This window comes from Physeter macrocephalus, chromosome 8, assembly GCF_002837175.3.
Source record: "Physeter macrocephalus isolate SW-GA chromosome 8, ASM283717v5, whole genome shotgun sequence".
NCBI lineage: Eukaryota > Metazoa > Chordata > Mammalia > Artiodactyla > Physeteridae > Physeter > Physeter macrocephalus.
The window spans coordinates 28,080,123-28,099,574 of record NC_041221.1 but is presented as its reverse complement, the minus strand read 5'-3'; the positions used below and the strand labels follow the sequence as shown (position 1 = coordinate 28,099,574).

The 19,452-nt window shown below is 43.5% G+C and overlaps 1 protein-coding gene across 3 annotated transcripts in view; it reads right to left on the bottom strand.

The window, feature by feature from the left end:
- TRIO (trio Rho guanine nucleotide exchange factor) overlaps positions 1-19,452 on the bottom strand; it is a 375,721-nt gene that overhangs the window by 94,958 nt on the left and 261,311 nt on the right. For all 3 annotated transcript variants that reach the window (XM_028492812.1, XM_055086510.1, XM_055086511.1), the window contains exons 22-31: positions 13,564-13,758; positions 13,348-13,463; positions 12,442-12,508; positions 11,728-11,837; positions 10,496-10,565; positions 9,833-9,922; positions 8,201-8,293; positions 6,050-6,161; positions 4,490-4,680; positions 2,463-2,564 (exon numbers count right to left, since the gene is read on the bottom strand). In XM_028492812.1, coding sequence (XP_028348613.1) covers positions 2,463-2,564; positions 4,490-4,680; positions 6,050-6,161; positions 8,201-8,293; positions 9,833-9,922; positions 10,496-10,565; positions 11,728-11,837; positions 12,442-12,508; positions 13,348-13,463; positions 13,564-13,758 — 1,146 coding nt within the window. The remainder of the gene's footprint in view (positions 1-2,462; positions 2,565-4,489; positions 4,681-6,049; positions 6,162-8,200; positions 8,294-9,832; positions 9,923-10,495; positions 10,566-11,727; positions 11,838-12,441; positions 12,509-13,347; positions 13,464-13,563; positions 13,759-19,452) is intronic.

Genomic DNA, 19,452 nt, shown 5'->3' with positions numbered 1-19,452 from the left:
TGCCTGCGCGTCCGGAGCCTGCGCGTCCGGAGCCTGTGCTCCGCAACGGGAGAGGCCACAGCAGAAGGAGGCCCGCATACCACAAAAAAAAAAAAAAAAAAAAAAAAAAAAGGCACCAATTTTTCAGAGACAGTAAAAGAAAGGTAAGCCAGCTAGAGTACTAAGCAAAGGCTCCACTTGGCTAAGAGAAGGGAATAATTTGTTTCATACTCTCAGTAGTCTCAATCTGTTCAAGAAAGGATTTAGAAATAAAATTCTCCTTTCCAGACTATAAAAGTAAAAAACGGTCACAATTTTGTTCTACAAGTACTAGGCCATCACCATCACTGTCATTACCACCATTATTGTCACCACCTCCACCACCACCACTGTCTACACCATCTACACCATTGCCATCTCTACCACTGTCTATACCCTCACCACCATCTATACCATAATCACCATCGCCACTGCTAAAATATCCACCACCTCCACCTCCATCTACACCCTCACCATCTCCACCACCATCTACACCCTCACCATCTCTACCAACTACACCCTCACCATCTCTACCACCATCTCTACCCTCACCATCTCTACCCTCACCATCTCTACCACCATCTACACCCTCACCATCTCTACCACCAACTACACCCTCACCATCTCTACCACCATCTACACCCTCACCATCTCTACCACCATCTACAGTCTCACCATCTCTACCACCATCTACACCCTCACCATCTCTACCCTCACCATCTCTACCACCATCTACACCCTCACCACCATCTATACCATAACCACCATCACCACTGCTAAAATACCCACCAGCTCCACCACCATCTGTACCCTCACCATCTCTACCACCATCTCTACCCTCACCATCTCTACCACCATCTACACCCTCACCATCTCTACCACCAACTACACCCTCACCATCTCTACCACCATCTACACCCTCACCACCATCTATACCATAAACACCATCACCACTGCTAAAATATCCACCACCTCCACCTCTACCACCATCTACGCCATCAACACCACCACCACCACCACCACACTAAGCAGTCTCTGAAATTAATAAGGACATCATTTCCTTTAGCCTCTCATTAGAAGTCAGAAAAATATTACCACAAATTCCCTAGAAAACTTTCATTTGGTAAAGCCTGCAAGGAAATCTGATTCTTCAATTGCATCATGAGTATTTTACTATGTCCTAAATGAAAGTAGTCCATATCTGGCTAAAATATCTGGCACTATTTCTCAGATGTACCCTTTGGCATGTGTCACTGCAGCTAATCTGGATAAAGACTCATAAGTTGGAAGTTTTAAGGTCTTGAGTATACTTTAAAACTTTATCCCTTAGAAAAGTTCAGCTATCTAATATCGAGCTATTACTGCAATTTATATTTTACAGGGCTTTACAAAGCCAGTACTATCGAGAATACACTGGGCGGGTAGTCATATGTTCATTGCAAAACAATCCATCATTTCCATGTGAATAAAGACCTTAGGAACAAAATGGCTTCCACAGTCAGCGGTCACTAAAGTACAGGCTCTACAGAGCGCCGTACTGTTAAATAACTCACAGTTGCTGGAAATACCGTAGAGAGAGATTCGGAAGGGGTGTAAGGACAAAGCTGCTGAAAGTCCACACACCAGAGGCCCATTAAGCTTCTGGCTCGCCTCCCAATATTCTACAAATCTCCAGCTACATCGGAAGTCGCTTATGGTCTTTCCAGACAGCTCAGAAAGACAGTTCCATCTGCATTTTCTCAAACACAGGAGGAGGGAAGTCCACAAGACACCCTTAGAGTCCTCCAACTTTCCTAGGAGAGGTCAGTATACTCAAAACAGCATTCAAATTAAATATTCAAAGATATATTCCTCCCTCAAAGACTACATACTCCAAAGCACCCTTAGTGTTTTTGAACACTTTAAATGATACCATTACCAAACCCTATACCTGATCATAACCCCCCCCCCCCCATTTTTCTCTGCCTCCAAACTGGAAAGCCAAAGAGTCTAGGACCCCATGAAGACCCCTGGCACGTTCAGCCTTGAAACTGTCAAAGGCCCTCACAGATTCATCAGGTGCCTATTTTCCTTTGGAAACCAGAGGTCAAGGGTACAATGGGAGCTACTGGTCCACATCTCCCTCCTCCTGTACCTCAACTTCTTGCATCTCTTATGGAATCACCCAATTCTTTGCAAGAATGGAAGAATGGAGAAGTTTAGAAAGACCCTTCTCCAAGTGACCTTTTGTAGGCAAGCAAAAATTGAGCTCGAGTGATTTCACCACTCCAACACCAAACTGAATTTCTTCTACTGTTCTTTTTGGGGTAATCACCAATCTCTACAGAGCACAAAGGGAACAATACAAGGACATGAAAACCAATGTGGTTCAACAACAGGAAAAAGCACTCACAGACACGGTAATCTTGTCACAAAGCACATTCCCAAGCTTCGGATGGACGTACCTTAAGGACGATTTTATTATCTGAAGTTGGCGTCCTCCCCACCCACAGTGCAAATTTGCAAGGATCTCCTTCAACGTGTTCTGTGACACCCAACTCTGAGGTCTGGAGAAAAAGACAATTACGTGATTAGGCAACGGTAAAATTCTGGCAGGATATGGGACAGAGACAAAGGAGACCGCTTCTGGTGACTCAGGCTCATGCCGGGTTGTAATGACACAGTTTTGTTTACACTGATACATACTCCTTAGACCCCACTTTACTTAAAATGAGGCAATTTTGTTCTTAGGCTACACGATTGGCTTCATCTCTTTCGCTTCCTCTGATCACCTCCACTGGAAATCCTGAAGCAGGTCAACGAGCAAATCCAGAAGAAGAAAAACCAAAATACCTGGAAAGTCCTACTTCCCATTATCTGGAAAATCAAGAGCTGACTATTTTCAACCTTATAAACAATAAAATGAGTCTGTCCTAGTTGCAAAAGAGCCGCTACCATGAACCTTCATTAACGAGCTAGCTTCACAGAAGAAGCTAAATGATATCTTAAAACGCAGTTCGTTTCCAATGTGTTTATCAATAGCATTAATGCTTACTATTTCGCCAATAATGTTAAGGGCTAAGAGACAAACTTTCTCTCTATAATACATGCATTTGCAGGAGATGCAGAACACGGAAGAGTGTAGATGAAGGTCAACATCTTCATCCTCCCCCGCAATCAGGTTCACCCCAATGCATTCTCTCCTTTCCAGCAAAGGAAGTGATTCATAATTGTGGCCTCTGAGGGAACCTTAACTTTTAAAAGATAAATTAAGCGAAGATGTATCAGCTTCTAAAACAGACTAGCTTGGTCCCTAGGGACTGATTAAGGCCAGCTAGTGAAATTATTAGCCAGCAATGCTTCATGTTTTCTTTCCAGTTATAATATGATCTAAAATGATGTAAGATGGGCTGTGATCCAAAAGACAATCTCAAACAGGAAACAAGCCGAAGAAAATGGTATGCCTATCATTAGCTTGAACTTGCAAACTCCAGATTATTATTAAGATGATTTCTATACTTGGCAGTATTCTATTACTTTGGGAATTTGATTAATACGTGGATATCATAAAAACGTATAATGTATAAGTTGTCCAAAGTCCAAGCATCTACCACTATTTACAAGTGATCTGCCATATCTTGTGAAGAAACCAAATTCTACCACATTTTCTATTCTCTGATTGTGATTTCTTCCCTCTCCCTGCCCGGCAATTTTGTGGTGAAAGCCCTCTGAGACATCGCCCACAAAGGGAAGGCGAGGATGACAGCTGCCCGAGACTTTTCGGAGCGTCGGCCTGTGGTTTATAGATACTTGTGTGGGGCTGCCACCCGTGGAAAAGAGCACCAGGTGTGTTTCTCTTGCCCGGAAGTACGCCGACAAGTTAAAGAAGAATTCAGATGCATCACTCTATCTACCAAGCGCTCAAGGGAGGCTCTCTCTAGCAAGGTGGGTCTGTGTATCTTTAAAACGATTTCTGCTTATAACATACATTTTCTCTAATAATGGTATTCTGCTGCTGTATTTCATAAATGTATTTTTAACGAAAAAATCAAACTTCATCCTTAAGAGCCCACAGTGAGCCACCCCGTAGGCTGCTTCAATAAATTCCAATGCTGGTGAATGAAATATTAATTATAATGATATGAGAACTTACTTAATCACAGTCTAACATGATTGATTTATTTATAAAGCTAGTTAAGGCACACAGGAGATAAACAATTTAAGTTCACTTACAAAGTGTCTTCTTATCCTGCAGTTGGACTCTACGGAATTTAGAAAAAGCAAGTTTCCCAAGTCTAGGGACACTCAAACTCACAAGCGCCCTCTAGTGGACTCAAGGCTGTCAGAATTTCACTGAAGAAGCTGCTTCATAGTCACACTTTAGGAGTTTGGGAGGTTAAAGTGAAGGCCACAGACAGTAATTTTTTCTCTGACCACAAGAAGCTGCAACTGTGTCACCTTTAAACTTACAATTCTGAAGGCCTATACTTACAAACAATTTGCTTTTATAAAGGTACTTGCTTCTGCCACTGGAATCTTTCACTTCTTTACTAAACACTAAGGACATTTCAAAAAGGAAGAGGTGCCGTTCTCGACCCTTTCGAATTAAGGTTTTGGGGTCCCACACTTGGAAGGATTCCTGCAGGATGAGTTCTCCCTGAGACTCAATGTTTTCATCAAACCCTAGAACACGAAAAAAAGAAGGCACGGTCAGTTTGAAAGAAAATGAAAAATGATGCAGTAGTAGCATCATGGCTACTTAAACATTTGCAAAACGCCCAGCCATTAAATCTCCGATTAAAGTTTCCCATCTGGGCCTCTGGCTACCCTTCCTTGGGGGGTTTCCTCTCCTCTGGACACGAAGCTCTTCAAGCCAGTCGGTCGCACTCTGGTCACTGGCTGCTGTTCACTGCGGCTGTCTCTTCCTGAAGTGGCCGACACCCGGGCAGAGGCTGCTAGTTACGTGCCAGCCTCCAGGGGCCCCCTCCTCTACAAGCAGAAGCCCCCCCGCCCCCGCCGTGGCCGCTCAAGCCAGCACTACATTTGCCAGCCCCCCCGCGGCCAGGAGCAGCCACACGCCGCACGCTCACCTACGCCCGGGCCACGCAGGGAGACTCGGGCACGACTTCTGGTTTCTGCCCTTCGCGCTGTCCCCTCCCCGCTCTTTCCCCACATCCTGCTAGATGGAAGGCCAACGTGGCCTTGACACACCCTGCAGCTGGCCAACCAGCAAAACATCCAAGGAGTGGAGAGAGACCAGCTGGACAGAGCCCGAGTCCCTCCCTGGTGACGCCCTGAGGGCTACCCACCAGCTCGGGATTTTACATCAGAGGGGGAAAAGGTGCTCTGGCTTGGCCTCTGATTTGGGGGGGTCTCTGTAACTAACAAATAGCAGCACCTCTGCCCTAACCGGGAAACTGTTCGGTGTGACCAATGGTGACCACACAGGCTGGCTAAAGCGTTTGGGGCAGGATTACTTCTTAAAATAACTCTGATAGTGAGAGTTGAGCCGTAACACAGAAACAGCTTTCTTAAACCGAAGCATTCATGGAAATTATACTGGCGATGATCATTTTTAGGCATATTTATCTGATTCTCTTTTTACCACGTTCCACGCGCTGTTTGGCTGCACGGGCAGGGATGTGGAACCTGCTTGGTTCAATTGAGGCTCTGGCAAGTGATGCAGTGGGTGCAGAGATGGGGAAGATTCGAGCGCTGTTAGGGATTTTACCATCCTGGGGGGGTGGATCTACCTATCCTTGCACCTGTCCTTCTAACACAGAGACCAGGTAGCTGAAGGCAAGTGACACAAGGTGCTCCCGGGGCTCAGAGTGTGGAGCGGCTGCTCTCCAGTGAGGGGACAAGGACAGGCTTGTGATGAGGTCGAAGCATGTCATGTACTCCTTAAGGGAAGCAACGAGACCAATTATTGAAAAAGGAAGGCACCTGCACCTGCACTGATGACTCCTAACTAAACACAGAGGCACAAGGATGCGGTGGGGGGGGGGAGGGGGGTGGACAGGTGGCGTCTGCGGGAGACGGGAGGACGTACCTTCCAGCATGCTCAGGTGCATGGCGTCGTTGGCCCGCTTTGGCACGCTGAGCATAACCTCCAGGCCGTCCTTAATCTCCCCCTTCCCCTCCTCGCAGCACGTGAGCAGCTCCTGTGGGAAACCGATACCGTGAACGAGCCCAAGAGAGCAAAATGCTCCGCTACGGAGGTCTTTGCAGAAATGAAAGAGTTTGTGAAAATCCATGACGTTCAAGATAAAAACAAACTGTGGTCAATTGGGCAGAGATTCGCAGAGAGAACGACTGATAAACCTGAACTGCCTCTTAATCCAATCGATGCGAGGGTTCGTCCTGCTCAAATCAGGACGTTTCTTCAGTTCAGAGGAAACCAAATGCAGTCAGAGATTAACACGCAGTTAGTGTACACGTCAACTACAGAGCCTCAAAAATGACAAATACGATATTTAATCAGTGTAGCAAAGCATAGTCAGCTAGTGGTTACATCCGAAGGTCACGCCAGAGTCCAACTAGCACTGCTCTGCTTGCACAGGATCCCAGGATGATTCTGAGCCCTCTGGTGCCGTGAACACGATGTCCCCTCTGCCCTGGAGCTGCCCTGTCTCACAGCGGGAACAGCATCGCTGTGCGGTTACCTACAGGGAAACGCTTCTTCCCTGTGCTGGGACATTCAGAAAGCTCTAATGATTGCAGCACGCCTCCCCGGGCATAATTACATTTCAGATCCGCGTAGGGGAACACCTGTCATGAGACGAGTGACAGCAGGACAACAGATTCACATTCTGGTGGGCTCCAAGATATTTTCGCACCAGCGCATATGTGATTTTTATCAGGCAGTAACAGTAACAACAGCTTTCTGTGTCCTGGTACTCAACAAGAGGGACGCGGCCCTGCAGCCAGCTCTGGCCACACCCTGGATGGTTTCGGGCAGTGCAGCTGCCTGACAGGCCCCTCTTCTCATGGCCAGATGGTGTGCACCTATTATTCTGAGCAGCTTGACAAAAAGTGCTTTAAAACTGCAATGCTCTGAGACTAACGTCACTGTCAGAAAACCCTCCTCGCTGGGGAGCTCAGCATAGCTCATGACTGCTCTCTTGAAGAACCCCTGGGCAGAATAAAGTCAGGTCTGTAAATTAAAGCAGAGGTTTAACAGTGAATGACTAGATGTGAGGTCACCGAGGAAGAGATCTTTACTAGAACCACGTGCTAAAAACAAAACCCATCAATCCTGAGGACACTAAGAGGTAAATTGCCTTTGCAGAATTGGAAAGCAAAGGGCAAACGTGAATATAAACAACTTAGCCTCCTGACTTTTATTTCATGTTTATAGCAACCACATATTTCTGCCGTGGTGGTCATAAAATCACTTAATGGGGTTCTGATAGGGAAGTGCAGGAGAGCTTTTCCAATGTAAGAATGCCATAATGGTATCCCTTCACAAAAGAATGTAGCCACTTTTTACTGTTTCTAGATTTTTTTGTATTAACAAAAAGGGTAAAAATAAGGGTTTCAGGCATTCATAACTTCATCTTCTGTATTTCTTTTATATCTAGAAGAATTACATGATCATCTCCTATTGCTGTGCTCTTACTGGGATGAATGGATGTGGGTACATTCTAACGTTTAATAACATTCACCAGCCAAGGAAACGGTGGGGTAAACACCATGAAATAGAGTTTGTAAATTATTTTTCTTGTAGCCAAGAAACTGTGAGTCAATTATATATAATGAATTCTGTAACAACTCTTATCACAAATTCTACGTTTTCCTCACCATTCTACTGTCAGAACTAATCATTATTTGATTTTTACAAGTGTCATTTTAACTATAATCATTCATAACCAAGAAACAGCAGAGGTCAGTCTGATACAAGTCATGCTGGGAACAGTGGCACTAAATCATCCAGGACTGACAATTTTTCCTTCCTTTCTCATTTTATGTTAGGGACTAGGGTCAGTCAACAGAGTTCAGGTGCATAATCAAGAAATATACTATTATTTACCAGATGCACTGACAAATCGGTCGGGGCAATAAATGGCAATGAGTTATAAAATGACATTAATTTGCTAGGTGTTATTTCAAAAACTCAGGGTACTTTACATACATAAAACAATGTCAAAATGATAATGCACAGTGCATAAAATTTTTCAGGCTGAAGAGGCTTCATACATACTTTTAAAAGGAGCTGATACTTCGTTATTCGCTGAACAGGTTTAATAAGGTAGGAAGAGATGGAATTGGCTAATCCGTGCCGCTGTTGTATCTCCTGAATTTAAAAAAAGCACACACACACACACACACACACACACCACTGTGTAAGTCAGATAACAGGAACTAAAAATTTACATTCATTTACCCCCATGATGAATACACACAAACCACTTTTTCTGAAGTAGAAATCACTATTGCTTCTTTTAATAAGCTCAACATAAAAATAACAAATCTCGGTCATCACTTTGAAGACTAAAGACACAGTGTTTCCCCTGTATTACGGGCCTCCACGTGCAGAGGTCAAGCAGGGAAGCCAACCACTCCTGGTGCCGTCATCACCGCGCCTGCCCGGCAGTCAGACTCTCCCAGTGCAGCTCCTGAAGCTCCGGCCATGTGTGCACCCTCGTCACAGACCACATCGCAACCCTCCCTACTGGAGGCTTCCTTCGTCCTCGCTATAAGGGAGTCCTCTCTCCTGCTTGCTCTCGTTTTCACACCAACCTACTGTATTTGCAGCGTCTTAGCTCTTGGCATCCTCCTTAGGGCATGGGGTTTTTAAAATGATTTTTGATTCCAAACAGCACATGTGCCATATGCTCAATAAGGTCTTCCATAATCCCAACTGCATGGAGTCACGGCGTTGGGCTCCACACAATGGCAAAGACCCAGGGTCGTGTGAAATATCGGAAAGAAAAGGCCTCACTGGGCTGGGAGCAGGCTGGCTTCATATTCACCCAGGCAGTGATGTGTAACTACTGGTCATGAGAATGGCGACTAAAATAGGGGCATCTACGGGCAGGGCTCCACCTCAAAAGACAGGAGCTAAAACGTATCCTAATTTCCCAGACTTTCAAAGAAGAGCAGATGATCACACTCGGCCATGTACAAACATAAAGACGCAAGTCTAATACCCTTGTGGCCTCATGCACCAAATTATACATAAAATTTGAAAGTACCTTATCTTTTAATCAAAATTTATTTGGCACACATTTGACTGTGTTCTGGAAACCCAAAATCACTCTATATATTATATCATGAGGCTCCATCACCTTTCATACTAAATAACCTCCCTGCAACATGGTCCCAAAAAAGATAACTATGTTTACACCAATGAGAATATAATTAATGAACCTCCCAATGGTCTGAGCTGTTAGAGTGCTATTTGTAAAATTTTACTGATAGGCCACTTTTGGAAGTTAATAACATCATGAAATTAAAATGGGAAAAATAAATGATCGAAAAAGATTCAAAGTTATTTTCTTATAGAGGGGAAAAGAAGCTTAATTTAATAGTTAATACTCATACTTTTTGCATGATATTACATGTAAAAAATTAATGACTATATACAAATTGTAAGTAATGACATATATACACATGTATATATTAAAATCTGAATTTTTTTACAGATATACAGCTTGCAGTATTTGAGAAGCATCTTTTAAAAACAGAATATAAGACTATCCCATTATAAATGTGATAGATAAAAATGGTATCATGCCATCCATTAGGTGAAAGTTATGAGTCATGCTGCATTTTATGTACACGAAATGCAACTTAGAAAATATCACAGCTTCTTTAGTAACCTATTACTTACATCAAAGTAGGATCCTGCATGCTCTAATATCAGCTGAGTAGAATCAGGCTTATTTTTGCAATATGTGACATACATCTGAAACTTGTCTGCCTATATAAACAAAAAGAAAATTAGACTATCTCTTTCAAATGACAATAAATCAAATTATAATAAACTTTTATGTAGAAAAGAAGCTGTGTGTATAAATGAAATTCAAGCCCGCAATTTAAGAAACCCTACTTTATACAGAAAGCTATTAAAATAAGAAACACATCCTGCTAATAGGACACACGTCCTCCCGTGGCCTGGATGCCGGCCCCTCTTCCCAGGATGCTATATGCAAACGTGAGTGTCACACTTAGCAGGGCCTGCTCACCAGGTCACTTGCCGCCTTCCCTCCCTCCTGACCGGACAATCCTCGCAGGCAGGGCTGGGCACTCATGATTACCTGTGAACCCCCAGGGCCTGGCACACTAACTCAACATTCTATTTCAAACCATCGCTACTATCAATAAAAAGCTTCTTCCACATTAACAACTAGCTGGAGAACGTAATTCTTTGAGGTAGTCTATTTCTCTCTCTGTAGACACCAGGAGAAAATGGCGACACTTGAGAAATGAACAGTGTTCCTTCCAGCTTCCCTCAAAGCAATTGTGACAGAACAAGCAGCTGAGGTTTCATTACCCAAGTTACAAAGCAATGTCCAACGTCCTCTGGCAACTGTTCATATTTTTCCAGCTCTTTTAGGAATATGCTGCAGAGAGAGAAAACGGTACTAAATGATTACGGTGTTTTAAAACATTTTACTAGTGAGATATGTCGGGAATTAGACCAAGCATACCGTGAATTCAGACAATGTCTGAACTTCATCATTTTAATCAAATGCAGTGAAAACTGTAACTTCTAGATTTTAATTAAACAAAATGTAGAGCAAGTGCTCTGAACTAGGGTAAGTTATTGCGACTTTCAAAGAGTTAACCAGTTTAGCCTTTGAACACTTTCAACAGTAGCTTACTTCTGGGAAAGTGGTATGTTTAGTAGCTATGGACATAACTGAGGGAGGTAAACACTCAACCTAGAGAACCCATTTAGATTCTAGCATCTTTGCTGGGGTGCGGGGAAGGGAAGAGAGGAAGACACCGCCAGCTCTGGCCCAGCATCATCTTTCCACAGGCTATTTGGGCTGCACAGACTCCACCTAGAGGAGCTTCTGCTGCCTTTTTTTGGATCTTGAAAATAAAACCATGTGCCTCCTATGGCCTGTGGAAAGTGCACTTTATTTTGGTCACACTACACATCTGTTCAGTCCTCAGTTCCTTCCTCCTTCTTATTAGAAAAGCCCAGGGGCTTCCCTGGTGGCGCAGTGGTTGAGAATCCGCCTGCCGATGCAGGGGACACGGGTTCGTGCCCCGGTCCGGGAGGATCCCACATGCCGCGGAGCGGCTGGGCCCGTGAGCCATGGCCGCTGAGCCTGTGCGTCCGGAGCCTGCGCTCCGCAACGGGAGAGGCCACAACAGTGAGAGGCCCGCATACCGAAAAAAAAAAAAAAAAAAAAAAAAAAAAAGAAAAGCCCGAACACCAGCCAGCAGCCCACAGAGGGCAATTCTTTCTTTTAACCCTAACGAGTAACTGATGTAGCCGCTGATGACAAAGGCTTGAGAGAAGTTAGGGTTCCTACAAAAACAGCTTTCAGTTTTCCTAATCTCATTTCTATAAAAAGTAAATACAAAGTTGAGTCTCTGCTAAAATAGTCTCTAGACTGTCTGTCCTTGTGAAACAAGTCTGGCAGGCTTCCTTCAAATTTCAACAAAATCACTGGAATCTATGCTTATTTACTGGAAACTTTCATTTGTCATGAAACTTCAGCACAGATTTCCAGAGTAGCTAATGAGGTCCCCAAAGGTAAAGCCACTCACTTATTGTGAAACTCATAGATTTCCTGCATGTTCCCGAAGATAATGAGCTCTTTGTTCACAATGCCGGGCGGGATCTCCTCCACACCACTGGTCATTTCCCACAGGTAGGTCTGGCCGGGAGGGAAACAGAGAGGGTTAGACGAAAACCCACACCTCATCTTCAAGAAACAGGTACTCCTGACCTCTGTAAATACGTACCCAGAGTTAGTGTCTAACTGAAACTATATCTTAACAATACAACCTTTTGCAAAAAAGACATGAGGAACTATTTTTGAAAAATCTCAGTTGTTATTAATACTCGAGAATAGTTCCCATACTTTTCAGCTCTAAGTGTATTCCCAGCTTCAAATTTTGGGATAAACCTACTCCACAAGGTACAGCAAATATTCGTTAAACTGCTGAGCATCAGTTGCCAGTCATAAGCGGTAGGCACATTCCTCTGACGCTGCTGTAAACTTCTACACAGAGAGAACGTCAGCCAGGCCGTCATGTGGTAAATGGAATGAGAGGATTAGTGCCGTATCACCTCTGTAATGAGCAAAAACACGCCTAGAACCTCACAGAAGTGCAGAAACATGCAGAGAAGGCTGCTCGTGCACTCTTCAAATCTCAAAAATAACAACAAAACGTGATTATTTTAAGAATTGCCAACAGGTGAGAAGAAACAGCAACTCTATACTCCATCTAAATAAATAAGCAGAAAAACTTACTTACATCCATACACTCCCGGAGGTCTCTTACGTAAGCCTTTTCAGTTTGAATTAGCTCAGCCATTATGAACCTTAAAGCAGAGGAAAAGACAGCAACTAGTTTAGTTCACAGTCAGGATACATGCTAATTATTTTAACTATTTACTTTTAGGGTCTATGATATAATAAGGTGGTTGAGAAAGCATTAGTCAGTGATATGTTCTGGAGAATTAAAGCAAGAATAGATAGAAGAATTAACAGTATTCAGTCAGCAATTCAAAGGAAAAAACATTCTGGAAAAAATTTTGTTAAGGTACCTACTGGTCATGGTTTCTCAACTTGGCAGTATTGACGTTTGGGGCTGGAGGATGCTTTGCTGTAGGGCTGTCCTGTGCATTATAAAACGTTTCGCAGCATCCCTGGTTCCGCCCACTAGATGCCAGTAGCCCTCCTCCCTCCCCGCTGGGTGACAACCAAAAATGTCTCCACATATTGCCAAATGTCCCTCCGGGGGGACAAAGCTGGCCCTGACTGAGAACCACTGGTTTAGGGCAATCTTTTGTCTTTATTAATATCTAGTACAGTTTACTAATTAGCAACTTCCAAACAGCTGCACTTGTGTTATTAATTTCTTCTCCTTAGTATTATTACTCATGACCTATTGATGACAAATGACACTAAAACAACTTGTCAACCACATATGAAATGGGGGCGCATGGACAAAAACAACAGGATACTGTTTCTGCATCAGGTGATAAGGGGACAGTGGACACAGTGTCATTTTTGCTGTAAAAACTAAGCACATTCAGAGCAATGAAAAGTATTAACACTGCCTGATTTCAAAGCACACACAGAAGTAAGCATCTTTGTCCAAGTGACATTTTCTTCACTTTTTCAATGAATCCTGGCAAGTTCTCAAAGACAAGCTTACTCTTTCCTGCGGGCAGATTTCCGTTTTTCTTCGTTAAGTTCATGAGCGGCATCGCGGAGTTTCACCTCTGACCCGGGGATACTGGCCGGAATGATATCTAGCTGAAGACTTTTACTCTGTGGAATAAGGGAGTCAATGAACTTCAGTTAATTAAATCGACAACCAGTACCCGAAGAAGAAAACAGTCATTTACTCAGTTTGCACAAAGCAATTCACCGATTTGCTGGAATCTGAAGAAATCCCCAGGGCTTTCTCCAAAGAGGTCCTGTACTTCTCCATCCGCAGAGAGAAATCTCTGTACCTCTTATCCACTGCAGTGACACATTTTTTTATCTCTGCCGCATGGGCATGCCCCTTTTCACAAAAGCCATCAGCCAGCTGTATCAATAGCTTCACTCTCTCTTTGGTTTGCTGCAAAAAAACAACAGGAAAGTATTGTGAAGCAAATGAACCCAACTGCCAGAAACCAGAAACACAGTGGCAACCTGCCTACAACTCTGAGCTCTGGACAGGAAGATAATTGCTGGTGACAGAAACTCAGACTGAAACCCTAAGTCCACCCAATTCATCTCCCCGATCCTAGACTGGCTCCGTTTCCTCAGCTCTTCTGCAATGAATGGCATTTTTATGACCTCGAGGAAAAAGTCTGGACTGTCTTTGGACGGTGTCTTCACCTGGTAGATGCTCAGTCACTCTGTAGAATGAACAAGTGGATGCTCACTCAGGACGGCCTCTACAGTCCACGACTCTCCCCCCGTGAAGGCCGTAGGTACTGCTTACAGACACCTCCCGCCTTACGCTTGTTCATTCTGTGTCCCCAGTTAGACCGAAAGCCCTTTCAGGGCAGCAGCCGTCTGAGATTTTCGTTCTCCTGGAGCCTATGTGGCTAAGCCCCCGCCGCCGACCCCGCAGATACTTAACCAAATCCCTGATGCCGCGGCATCACAGCACGCGCTCGTTTCTTCTTTAATTCTCGGTAGACCCGGAGGAAAAGTCACGACTAGGGAAGCTGCCTTCATAGACGTGTTTTAAACTTAGTCCTTGTTTTAAAACTCCTCTCAGAAATACACTTATTTCATTTTATATGCACATAGAAAGATCTTTAAGTACGACTTTCCTACTTTTATAGCTAAGGATAACCATAAAACACTGGTGCGGCAGATAGATGGATAGATACATACATACGGCAGTGATTTCACTCAAATCTGGTTCTTCAATAGCTTTTTCGTCACACCCATTTCATTTATTATTTCACTCATTATGACTTATATCATTTGTTGTTACCATTTCATTTAGTCCTTAGGCTCCCGGCAGCATTCCCACTGGCACTTCGTATGAGTACAGTTACTCTTCTGCTGTGGAACCTGCTTTTCTCACTGAGGCTTTAACTAGAAAATCTTTATGACTAACACTCAGGAAATTGACTTTAAAAATCCCCCAAAGGAAGGAGGTCAGGGTTCAAAACCTGGATAAACTATCTTATTTTGTACAATAAAAGTTGTGAGCAGAGTTCGCTAGGCAGCCTGCAGAGCCAGCCGTGAACATCCTCAGACTCTACACGAACGCCCCCCGGGCTCCTCCACGGGGTCCAGCTTGCCGACCACCCCTCCGGGCTTGCTGGCCTCCGCCTCTGTGCACGGTGCCCCTTCCGCCCGGAATGCCGTTCGCCTGGACGTCTCCATGGCTCCTTGACGCTTCGCTCGAATAAAGGCCACTTCTCACCGGCCTCCCTCACCCTCACGACCGCCACGCGCCCCCTTCACCCCGTCTGCTCTGCTCTGCCCCACAGCACGCCTCGCCTTCCAAAGAGGTGTAACTCACTTGCTAAGATCACTGCCTGCCTCTCACCTGGTTAGAGCGTCCCTGCCAGCAGCAGGGACATTTGCTTGCTCTGCTTGCTAGTATCTCACACACCTTCCACGGGTCTGGCACATGGTGGCCATCTACCAGATACTTATTGAGACAATAAATTAACATTAGGTCCTTTACGCAAGGGTGTATACACCTGCAACTTTAATGGGAGTGGTAGTTACTTTTATCTGGCATGAATACATACTTTACCAAAAAGCTACAGGAAAACAGAACTCCAGAGGCATTAATACCTCTGTGAAAAAAACTGCTACGGCAAATTGTATAAAAGCTGTTTATTGGAGAAAGTCAGCCAAACAAAACACTCTGAAAGTTTTTAGGGCCTTCATCTTGCGTGGAAATGAACTCAAGTAGAGTGAACTAAAAGGAAAATATCTGTCAAACAAACATTCTGACTTGTGATCAACACGATACCTTTCTGGTTAAGACAAGCCTAATTATATATCAAGGAAGTAAAAAATCAAAGCTTCAGACCTGGAAGCATAAATTCATTCCAAAAGGGATTTAAGTTAGAAACATTATTAAATTTTAGTATCAAAGAGAATGAACATGGCTGATACAGGATGTTTAAAAAATCAGGTTGCCTAAAGAAGGTTTTGCCGTTTACCAAGACATTAATCTTCTGAAAAGCACAGGGAAGTTGTGTTTTACCACCATTTAAGCATTTCTTTTCCACTGTCATGAATGACATCAGTGGAGGGCACTGCAAACAGCTGACCCCTGAACAACTCAGGGGTTGGGGTGCTGTGACCCCTGCACCCCACCCCCATGCAGTCCACATCCGAGGACCAGGCAGTACTTCAGTACGTATTTGTTGACAAAAATCTGAGTATAAGTGGACCCACACGGTTCAACCCCGTGTTGTCCAAGGGCCGCTTAATCTTTAACGGGTTAAGAAAGTTATTTCATGCTTTAAGCAGTGGGAACGCAGAAGTGCAGATAAAAAAGATAATGCGTCTTACCTACATTAAAACAGAAAACAAAAGCCACCAAGGAACTAAAGGAAGATTTTCATATACGTCAAAAACACATCACAAAACAGACTAGTTGCAAGCATGTGAAACCAATAGGCTGATTCTACGAAATTAGATACAGAACAAAAGGTTTCCTATAGGCAAAGCCTGGTAGATCTATAAATCTTCCATTTGTAAACTTCATTTAAACAAAAATGCTCATCAGATAGTCAAAGGCTTCCTGAGGAGACCTGCCGTAGCCTCTCTATCAAAGATGGCAACCCTCCCCTCCCCCGTGGCTTTTTCTCTTATTATTTAACATGTATGTATATATATTTACGCATTTATCATGTTATTGCTCGTTTCTCTAACTAGAATGTGCAATCCATGAGCTCTGCACCAAAGAGTGGTTCCTGGTATACTGTAGAGGCCAATAAATAACTGTTGAGTGAATGAATGGTGTGATCAAAATTACGTAGGACGAACCTGCTAATCCATGAACCCTTTATAACGGTGTATTTTAATTTTAACTGGTATTTTAAAAATGTATTCACAGAATTCAAAATTCAAAAGGTACAAAAGGACACAAAGTGAAAAGCTTTCTCACTCCACATTCACCTGTTACCTGTATCAGCTTCTTGTGTATCACCCCCGGGGATGTTTTATTATATACAAGCAAGTGCGTGTATGGATAATATATGTGTATTTTTCTCCCTTTCCTTTTTTGCATCAATGCCTGTGATAAGCACTGCTTGGCACCTAGTATTTTCATTTAACAACTCTTGCTTATCCTTCACTATCAGGACACAGTTGCCTCCTTGTTTGTATAAGAGACTGTTATGAAAGCAGATTTTTATTTTTGAAGAGTACAAATATAATTTGAACAACCTCATCTTTAGGCATAATCAAGGGACTGGAGAAAAATAAAGGCAGACCGAACGTTTAAGTCCACAAGCCCACAAGAGCTTTACTCATCATGTTCTCAGGTAATCAGAAACGCAGAAAGGATGCATATTCAATGGTCTCAGACACTTTCTAGCAAAGTAAGGCATTTGGCATGGGGGACAAAGCTGTGAAGGTCTTAGTAAGGCAGTGGGTTTCAAACCTGAGTGTGCATAAAAACCACCTGGTGAGCGTGTTAGAAATGGTCCTTTTCAAGCCTTGCTCCCAGAGACTGCAAGTCAGTACGAGCCTGGTGAGGACAGAAACCTGCTTTTAAGTAAACACCCACGGCCTGGATGCCGGTGGTGCTTAAAAGCATTTTGAGAAATTACTGCCTTGAGTTGCAAAGGAATCAAGCTGAGTCTTAATGAGATAGTGAGGACAGGTTTCATTTCCATTAACCCTAAAAATGTTACAATACTAACTATGTAACTACTGAATCGGAAGATGTCATGTCAGAAGGAAGGATTTTCTACGTAAACAAGAGAAAAATGACTTCTTAGAAGACACTAAGACAGAGGGACAGAAGGAAAGCAAGAGCATCATTTCAACACGAAAAAAGAAATGATGTCTCCAAGCACCAAAGCAGGTGCTTTCTAATTAAAACAAAAGGAGCCAGAAACCAAAGAAAAGATGCTAAGAAAAAAACCTGAGAGGTGCTCTTTTCAAAACCTATCAGTTCCTCTTGGCAAAACTAATTCAATATACCCAACAAAAGAAACAGCTCTATTTGGGAAACAGAAAGATCAGATGTCACCTATGATTTTAGATGCTTATTTTTTTTAATGAAATACAGGCAAAAATATGCCTGTTACTGCTCATTCTTCCAAAAACCACAACCCAGGTCTGAGGAAAAGGGAAAACTAGAAATAATGGAAAAATCCCTTTGTACGTGCTCCACTGGTGGCACAAAGCTGCCACGCTACTCAGCTCTAGATGACGACCTTCCCACCACCACCTGTGTGCATGGCATGGCGTCCCCTGGAGTGGGCAGTGAACAGCTGTCTGGCTGTACACGTGGCTTGCAGAGTGGAGCATCCATGGAAATTTAAGTCAGTGCAAAGGAGCAAAGCTTAAATCTACCTGAGTGGTATCTTAGGCATTTTCTTACTATCTATAACCAAAGGACATTCAATGAAACAAATATAAATCATATAAGGCACATAATAACTGTATTTATTATCCAATTATTAACAAAAAATAAGAATTATATGGCCAAACGTGCTGCAGCTAGAGGAAGGAAAAGATATGATCCTTACCTGCAGAGGTACGACAGGTCAGCTCCCCTCAACCGAGCGGGCGGGAGCCCCCTCGGAGCGTTCATGGCCCCTCTGGGTGTGGTTTGCCCTACCCAAATGCTCCTGCTACCAGGCCTCCCCACTGAGCCCTGCCAGACTGCGTGTCCTCCAGAACAGAGACCAGGGCTTCCCACAGCCTGGCACTGAGAGCCTGAATGGAAAAAGTACACTTACAGCTTGGGGTGGAGGGGAGCTGAGAAGAGAGCCCCAGGAAGACAGAACAGCAGGAGTCAGAAGTTGTTACAGAATGTATCAAAAAGTAAAAATAAACATAATACAAAGTAGCTGTTGTCATTCTAAACGATTTAAAAATTCCCCATGGATATGTTTTCAAAGCCAAGTTAAGGGCCACACAAGAAATTCAATCTTTTTACTTTATAGGAACACTGTTTTTTTTAAGTTTTAATTTTATATTGGAGTATCGCCAATTAACAATGTTGTGAGAGTTTCAGGTGCACAGCAAAGCAACTCAGCCGTATATATACAGGAGTCCATTCGCCCCAGACTCCCCTCCCATTCAGGCTGCCACATAACACTGAGCAGAGTTCCCTGTGCTATACAGTAGGTCCCTGTTGGCTATCCTTTTTAAATATAGTAGTACATATACACCACTACTTTTTTTGTTGTTTTTTTCAATATAACCTTTTATTTTATTTTATTTAACATCTTTATTGGAGGATAATTACTTTACATTGTTGTGTTAGTTTCTGCTGCATAACAAAGTGAATCAGCTGTAGGTATACATATATCCCCATATCTCCTCCCTCTTGCGTCTCCTTCCCACCCTCCCTATCCCACCCCTCTAGGTGGTCACAAAGCACCGAGCTGATCTCCCTGTGCTATGCAGCTGCTTCCCTCAAGCTATTTTACATTTGGTAGTGTATCTACGTCAATGACACTCTCTTACTTCGTCCCAGCTTATCCTTCCCCCTCCCCGTATCCTTCAGTCCATTCTCTACATCTGCGCCTTTATTCCTGTCCTGCCCCTAGGTTCTTCAGAACCTTTTTTTTTTTTTTTTTTTTTTAGATTCCATATATATGTG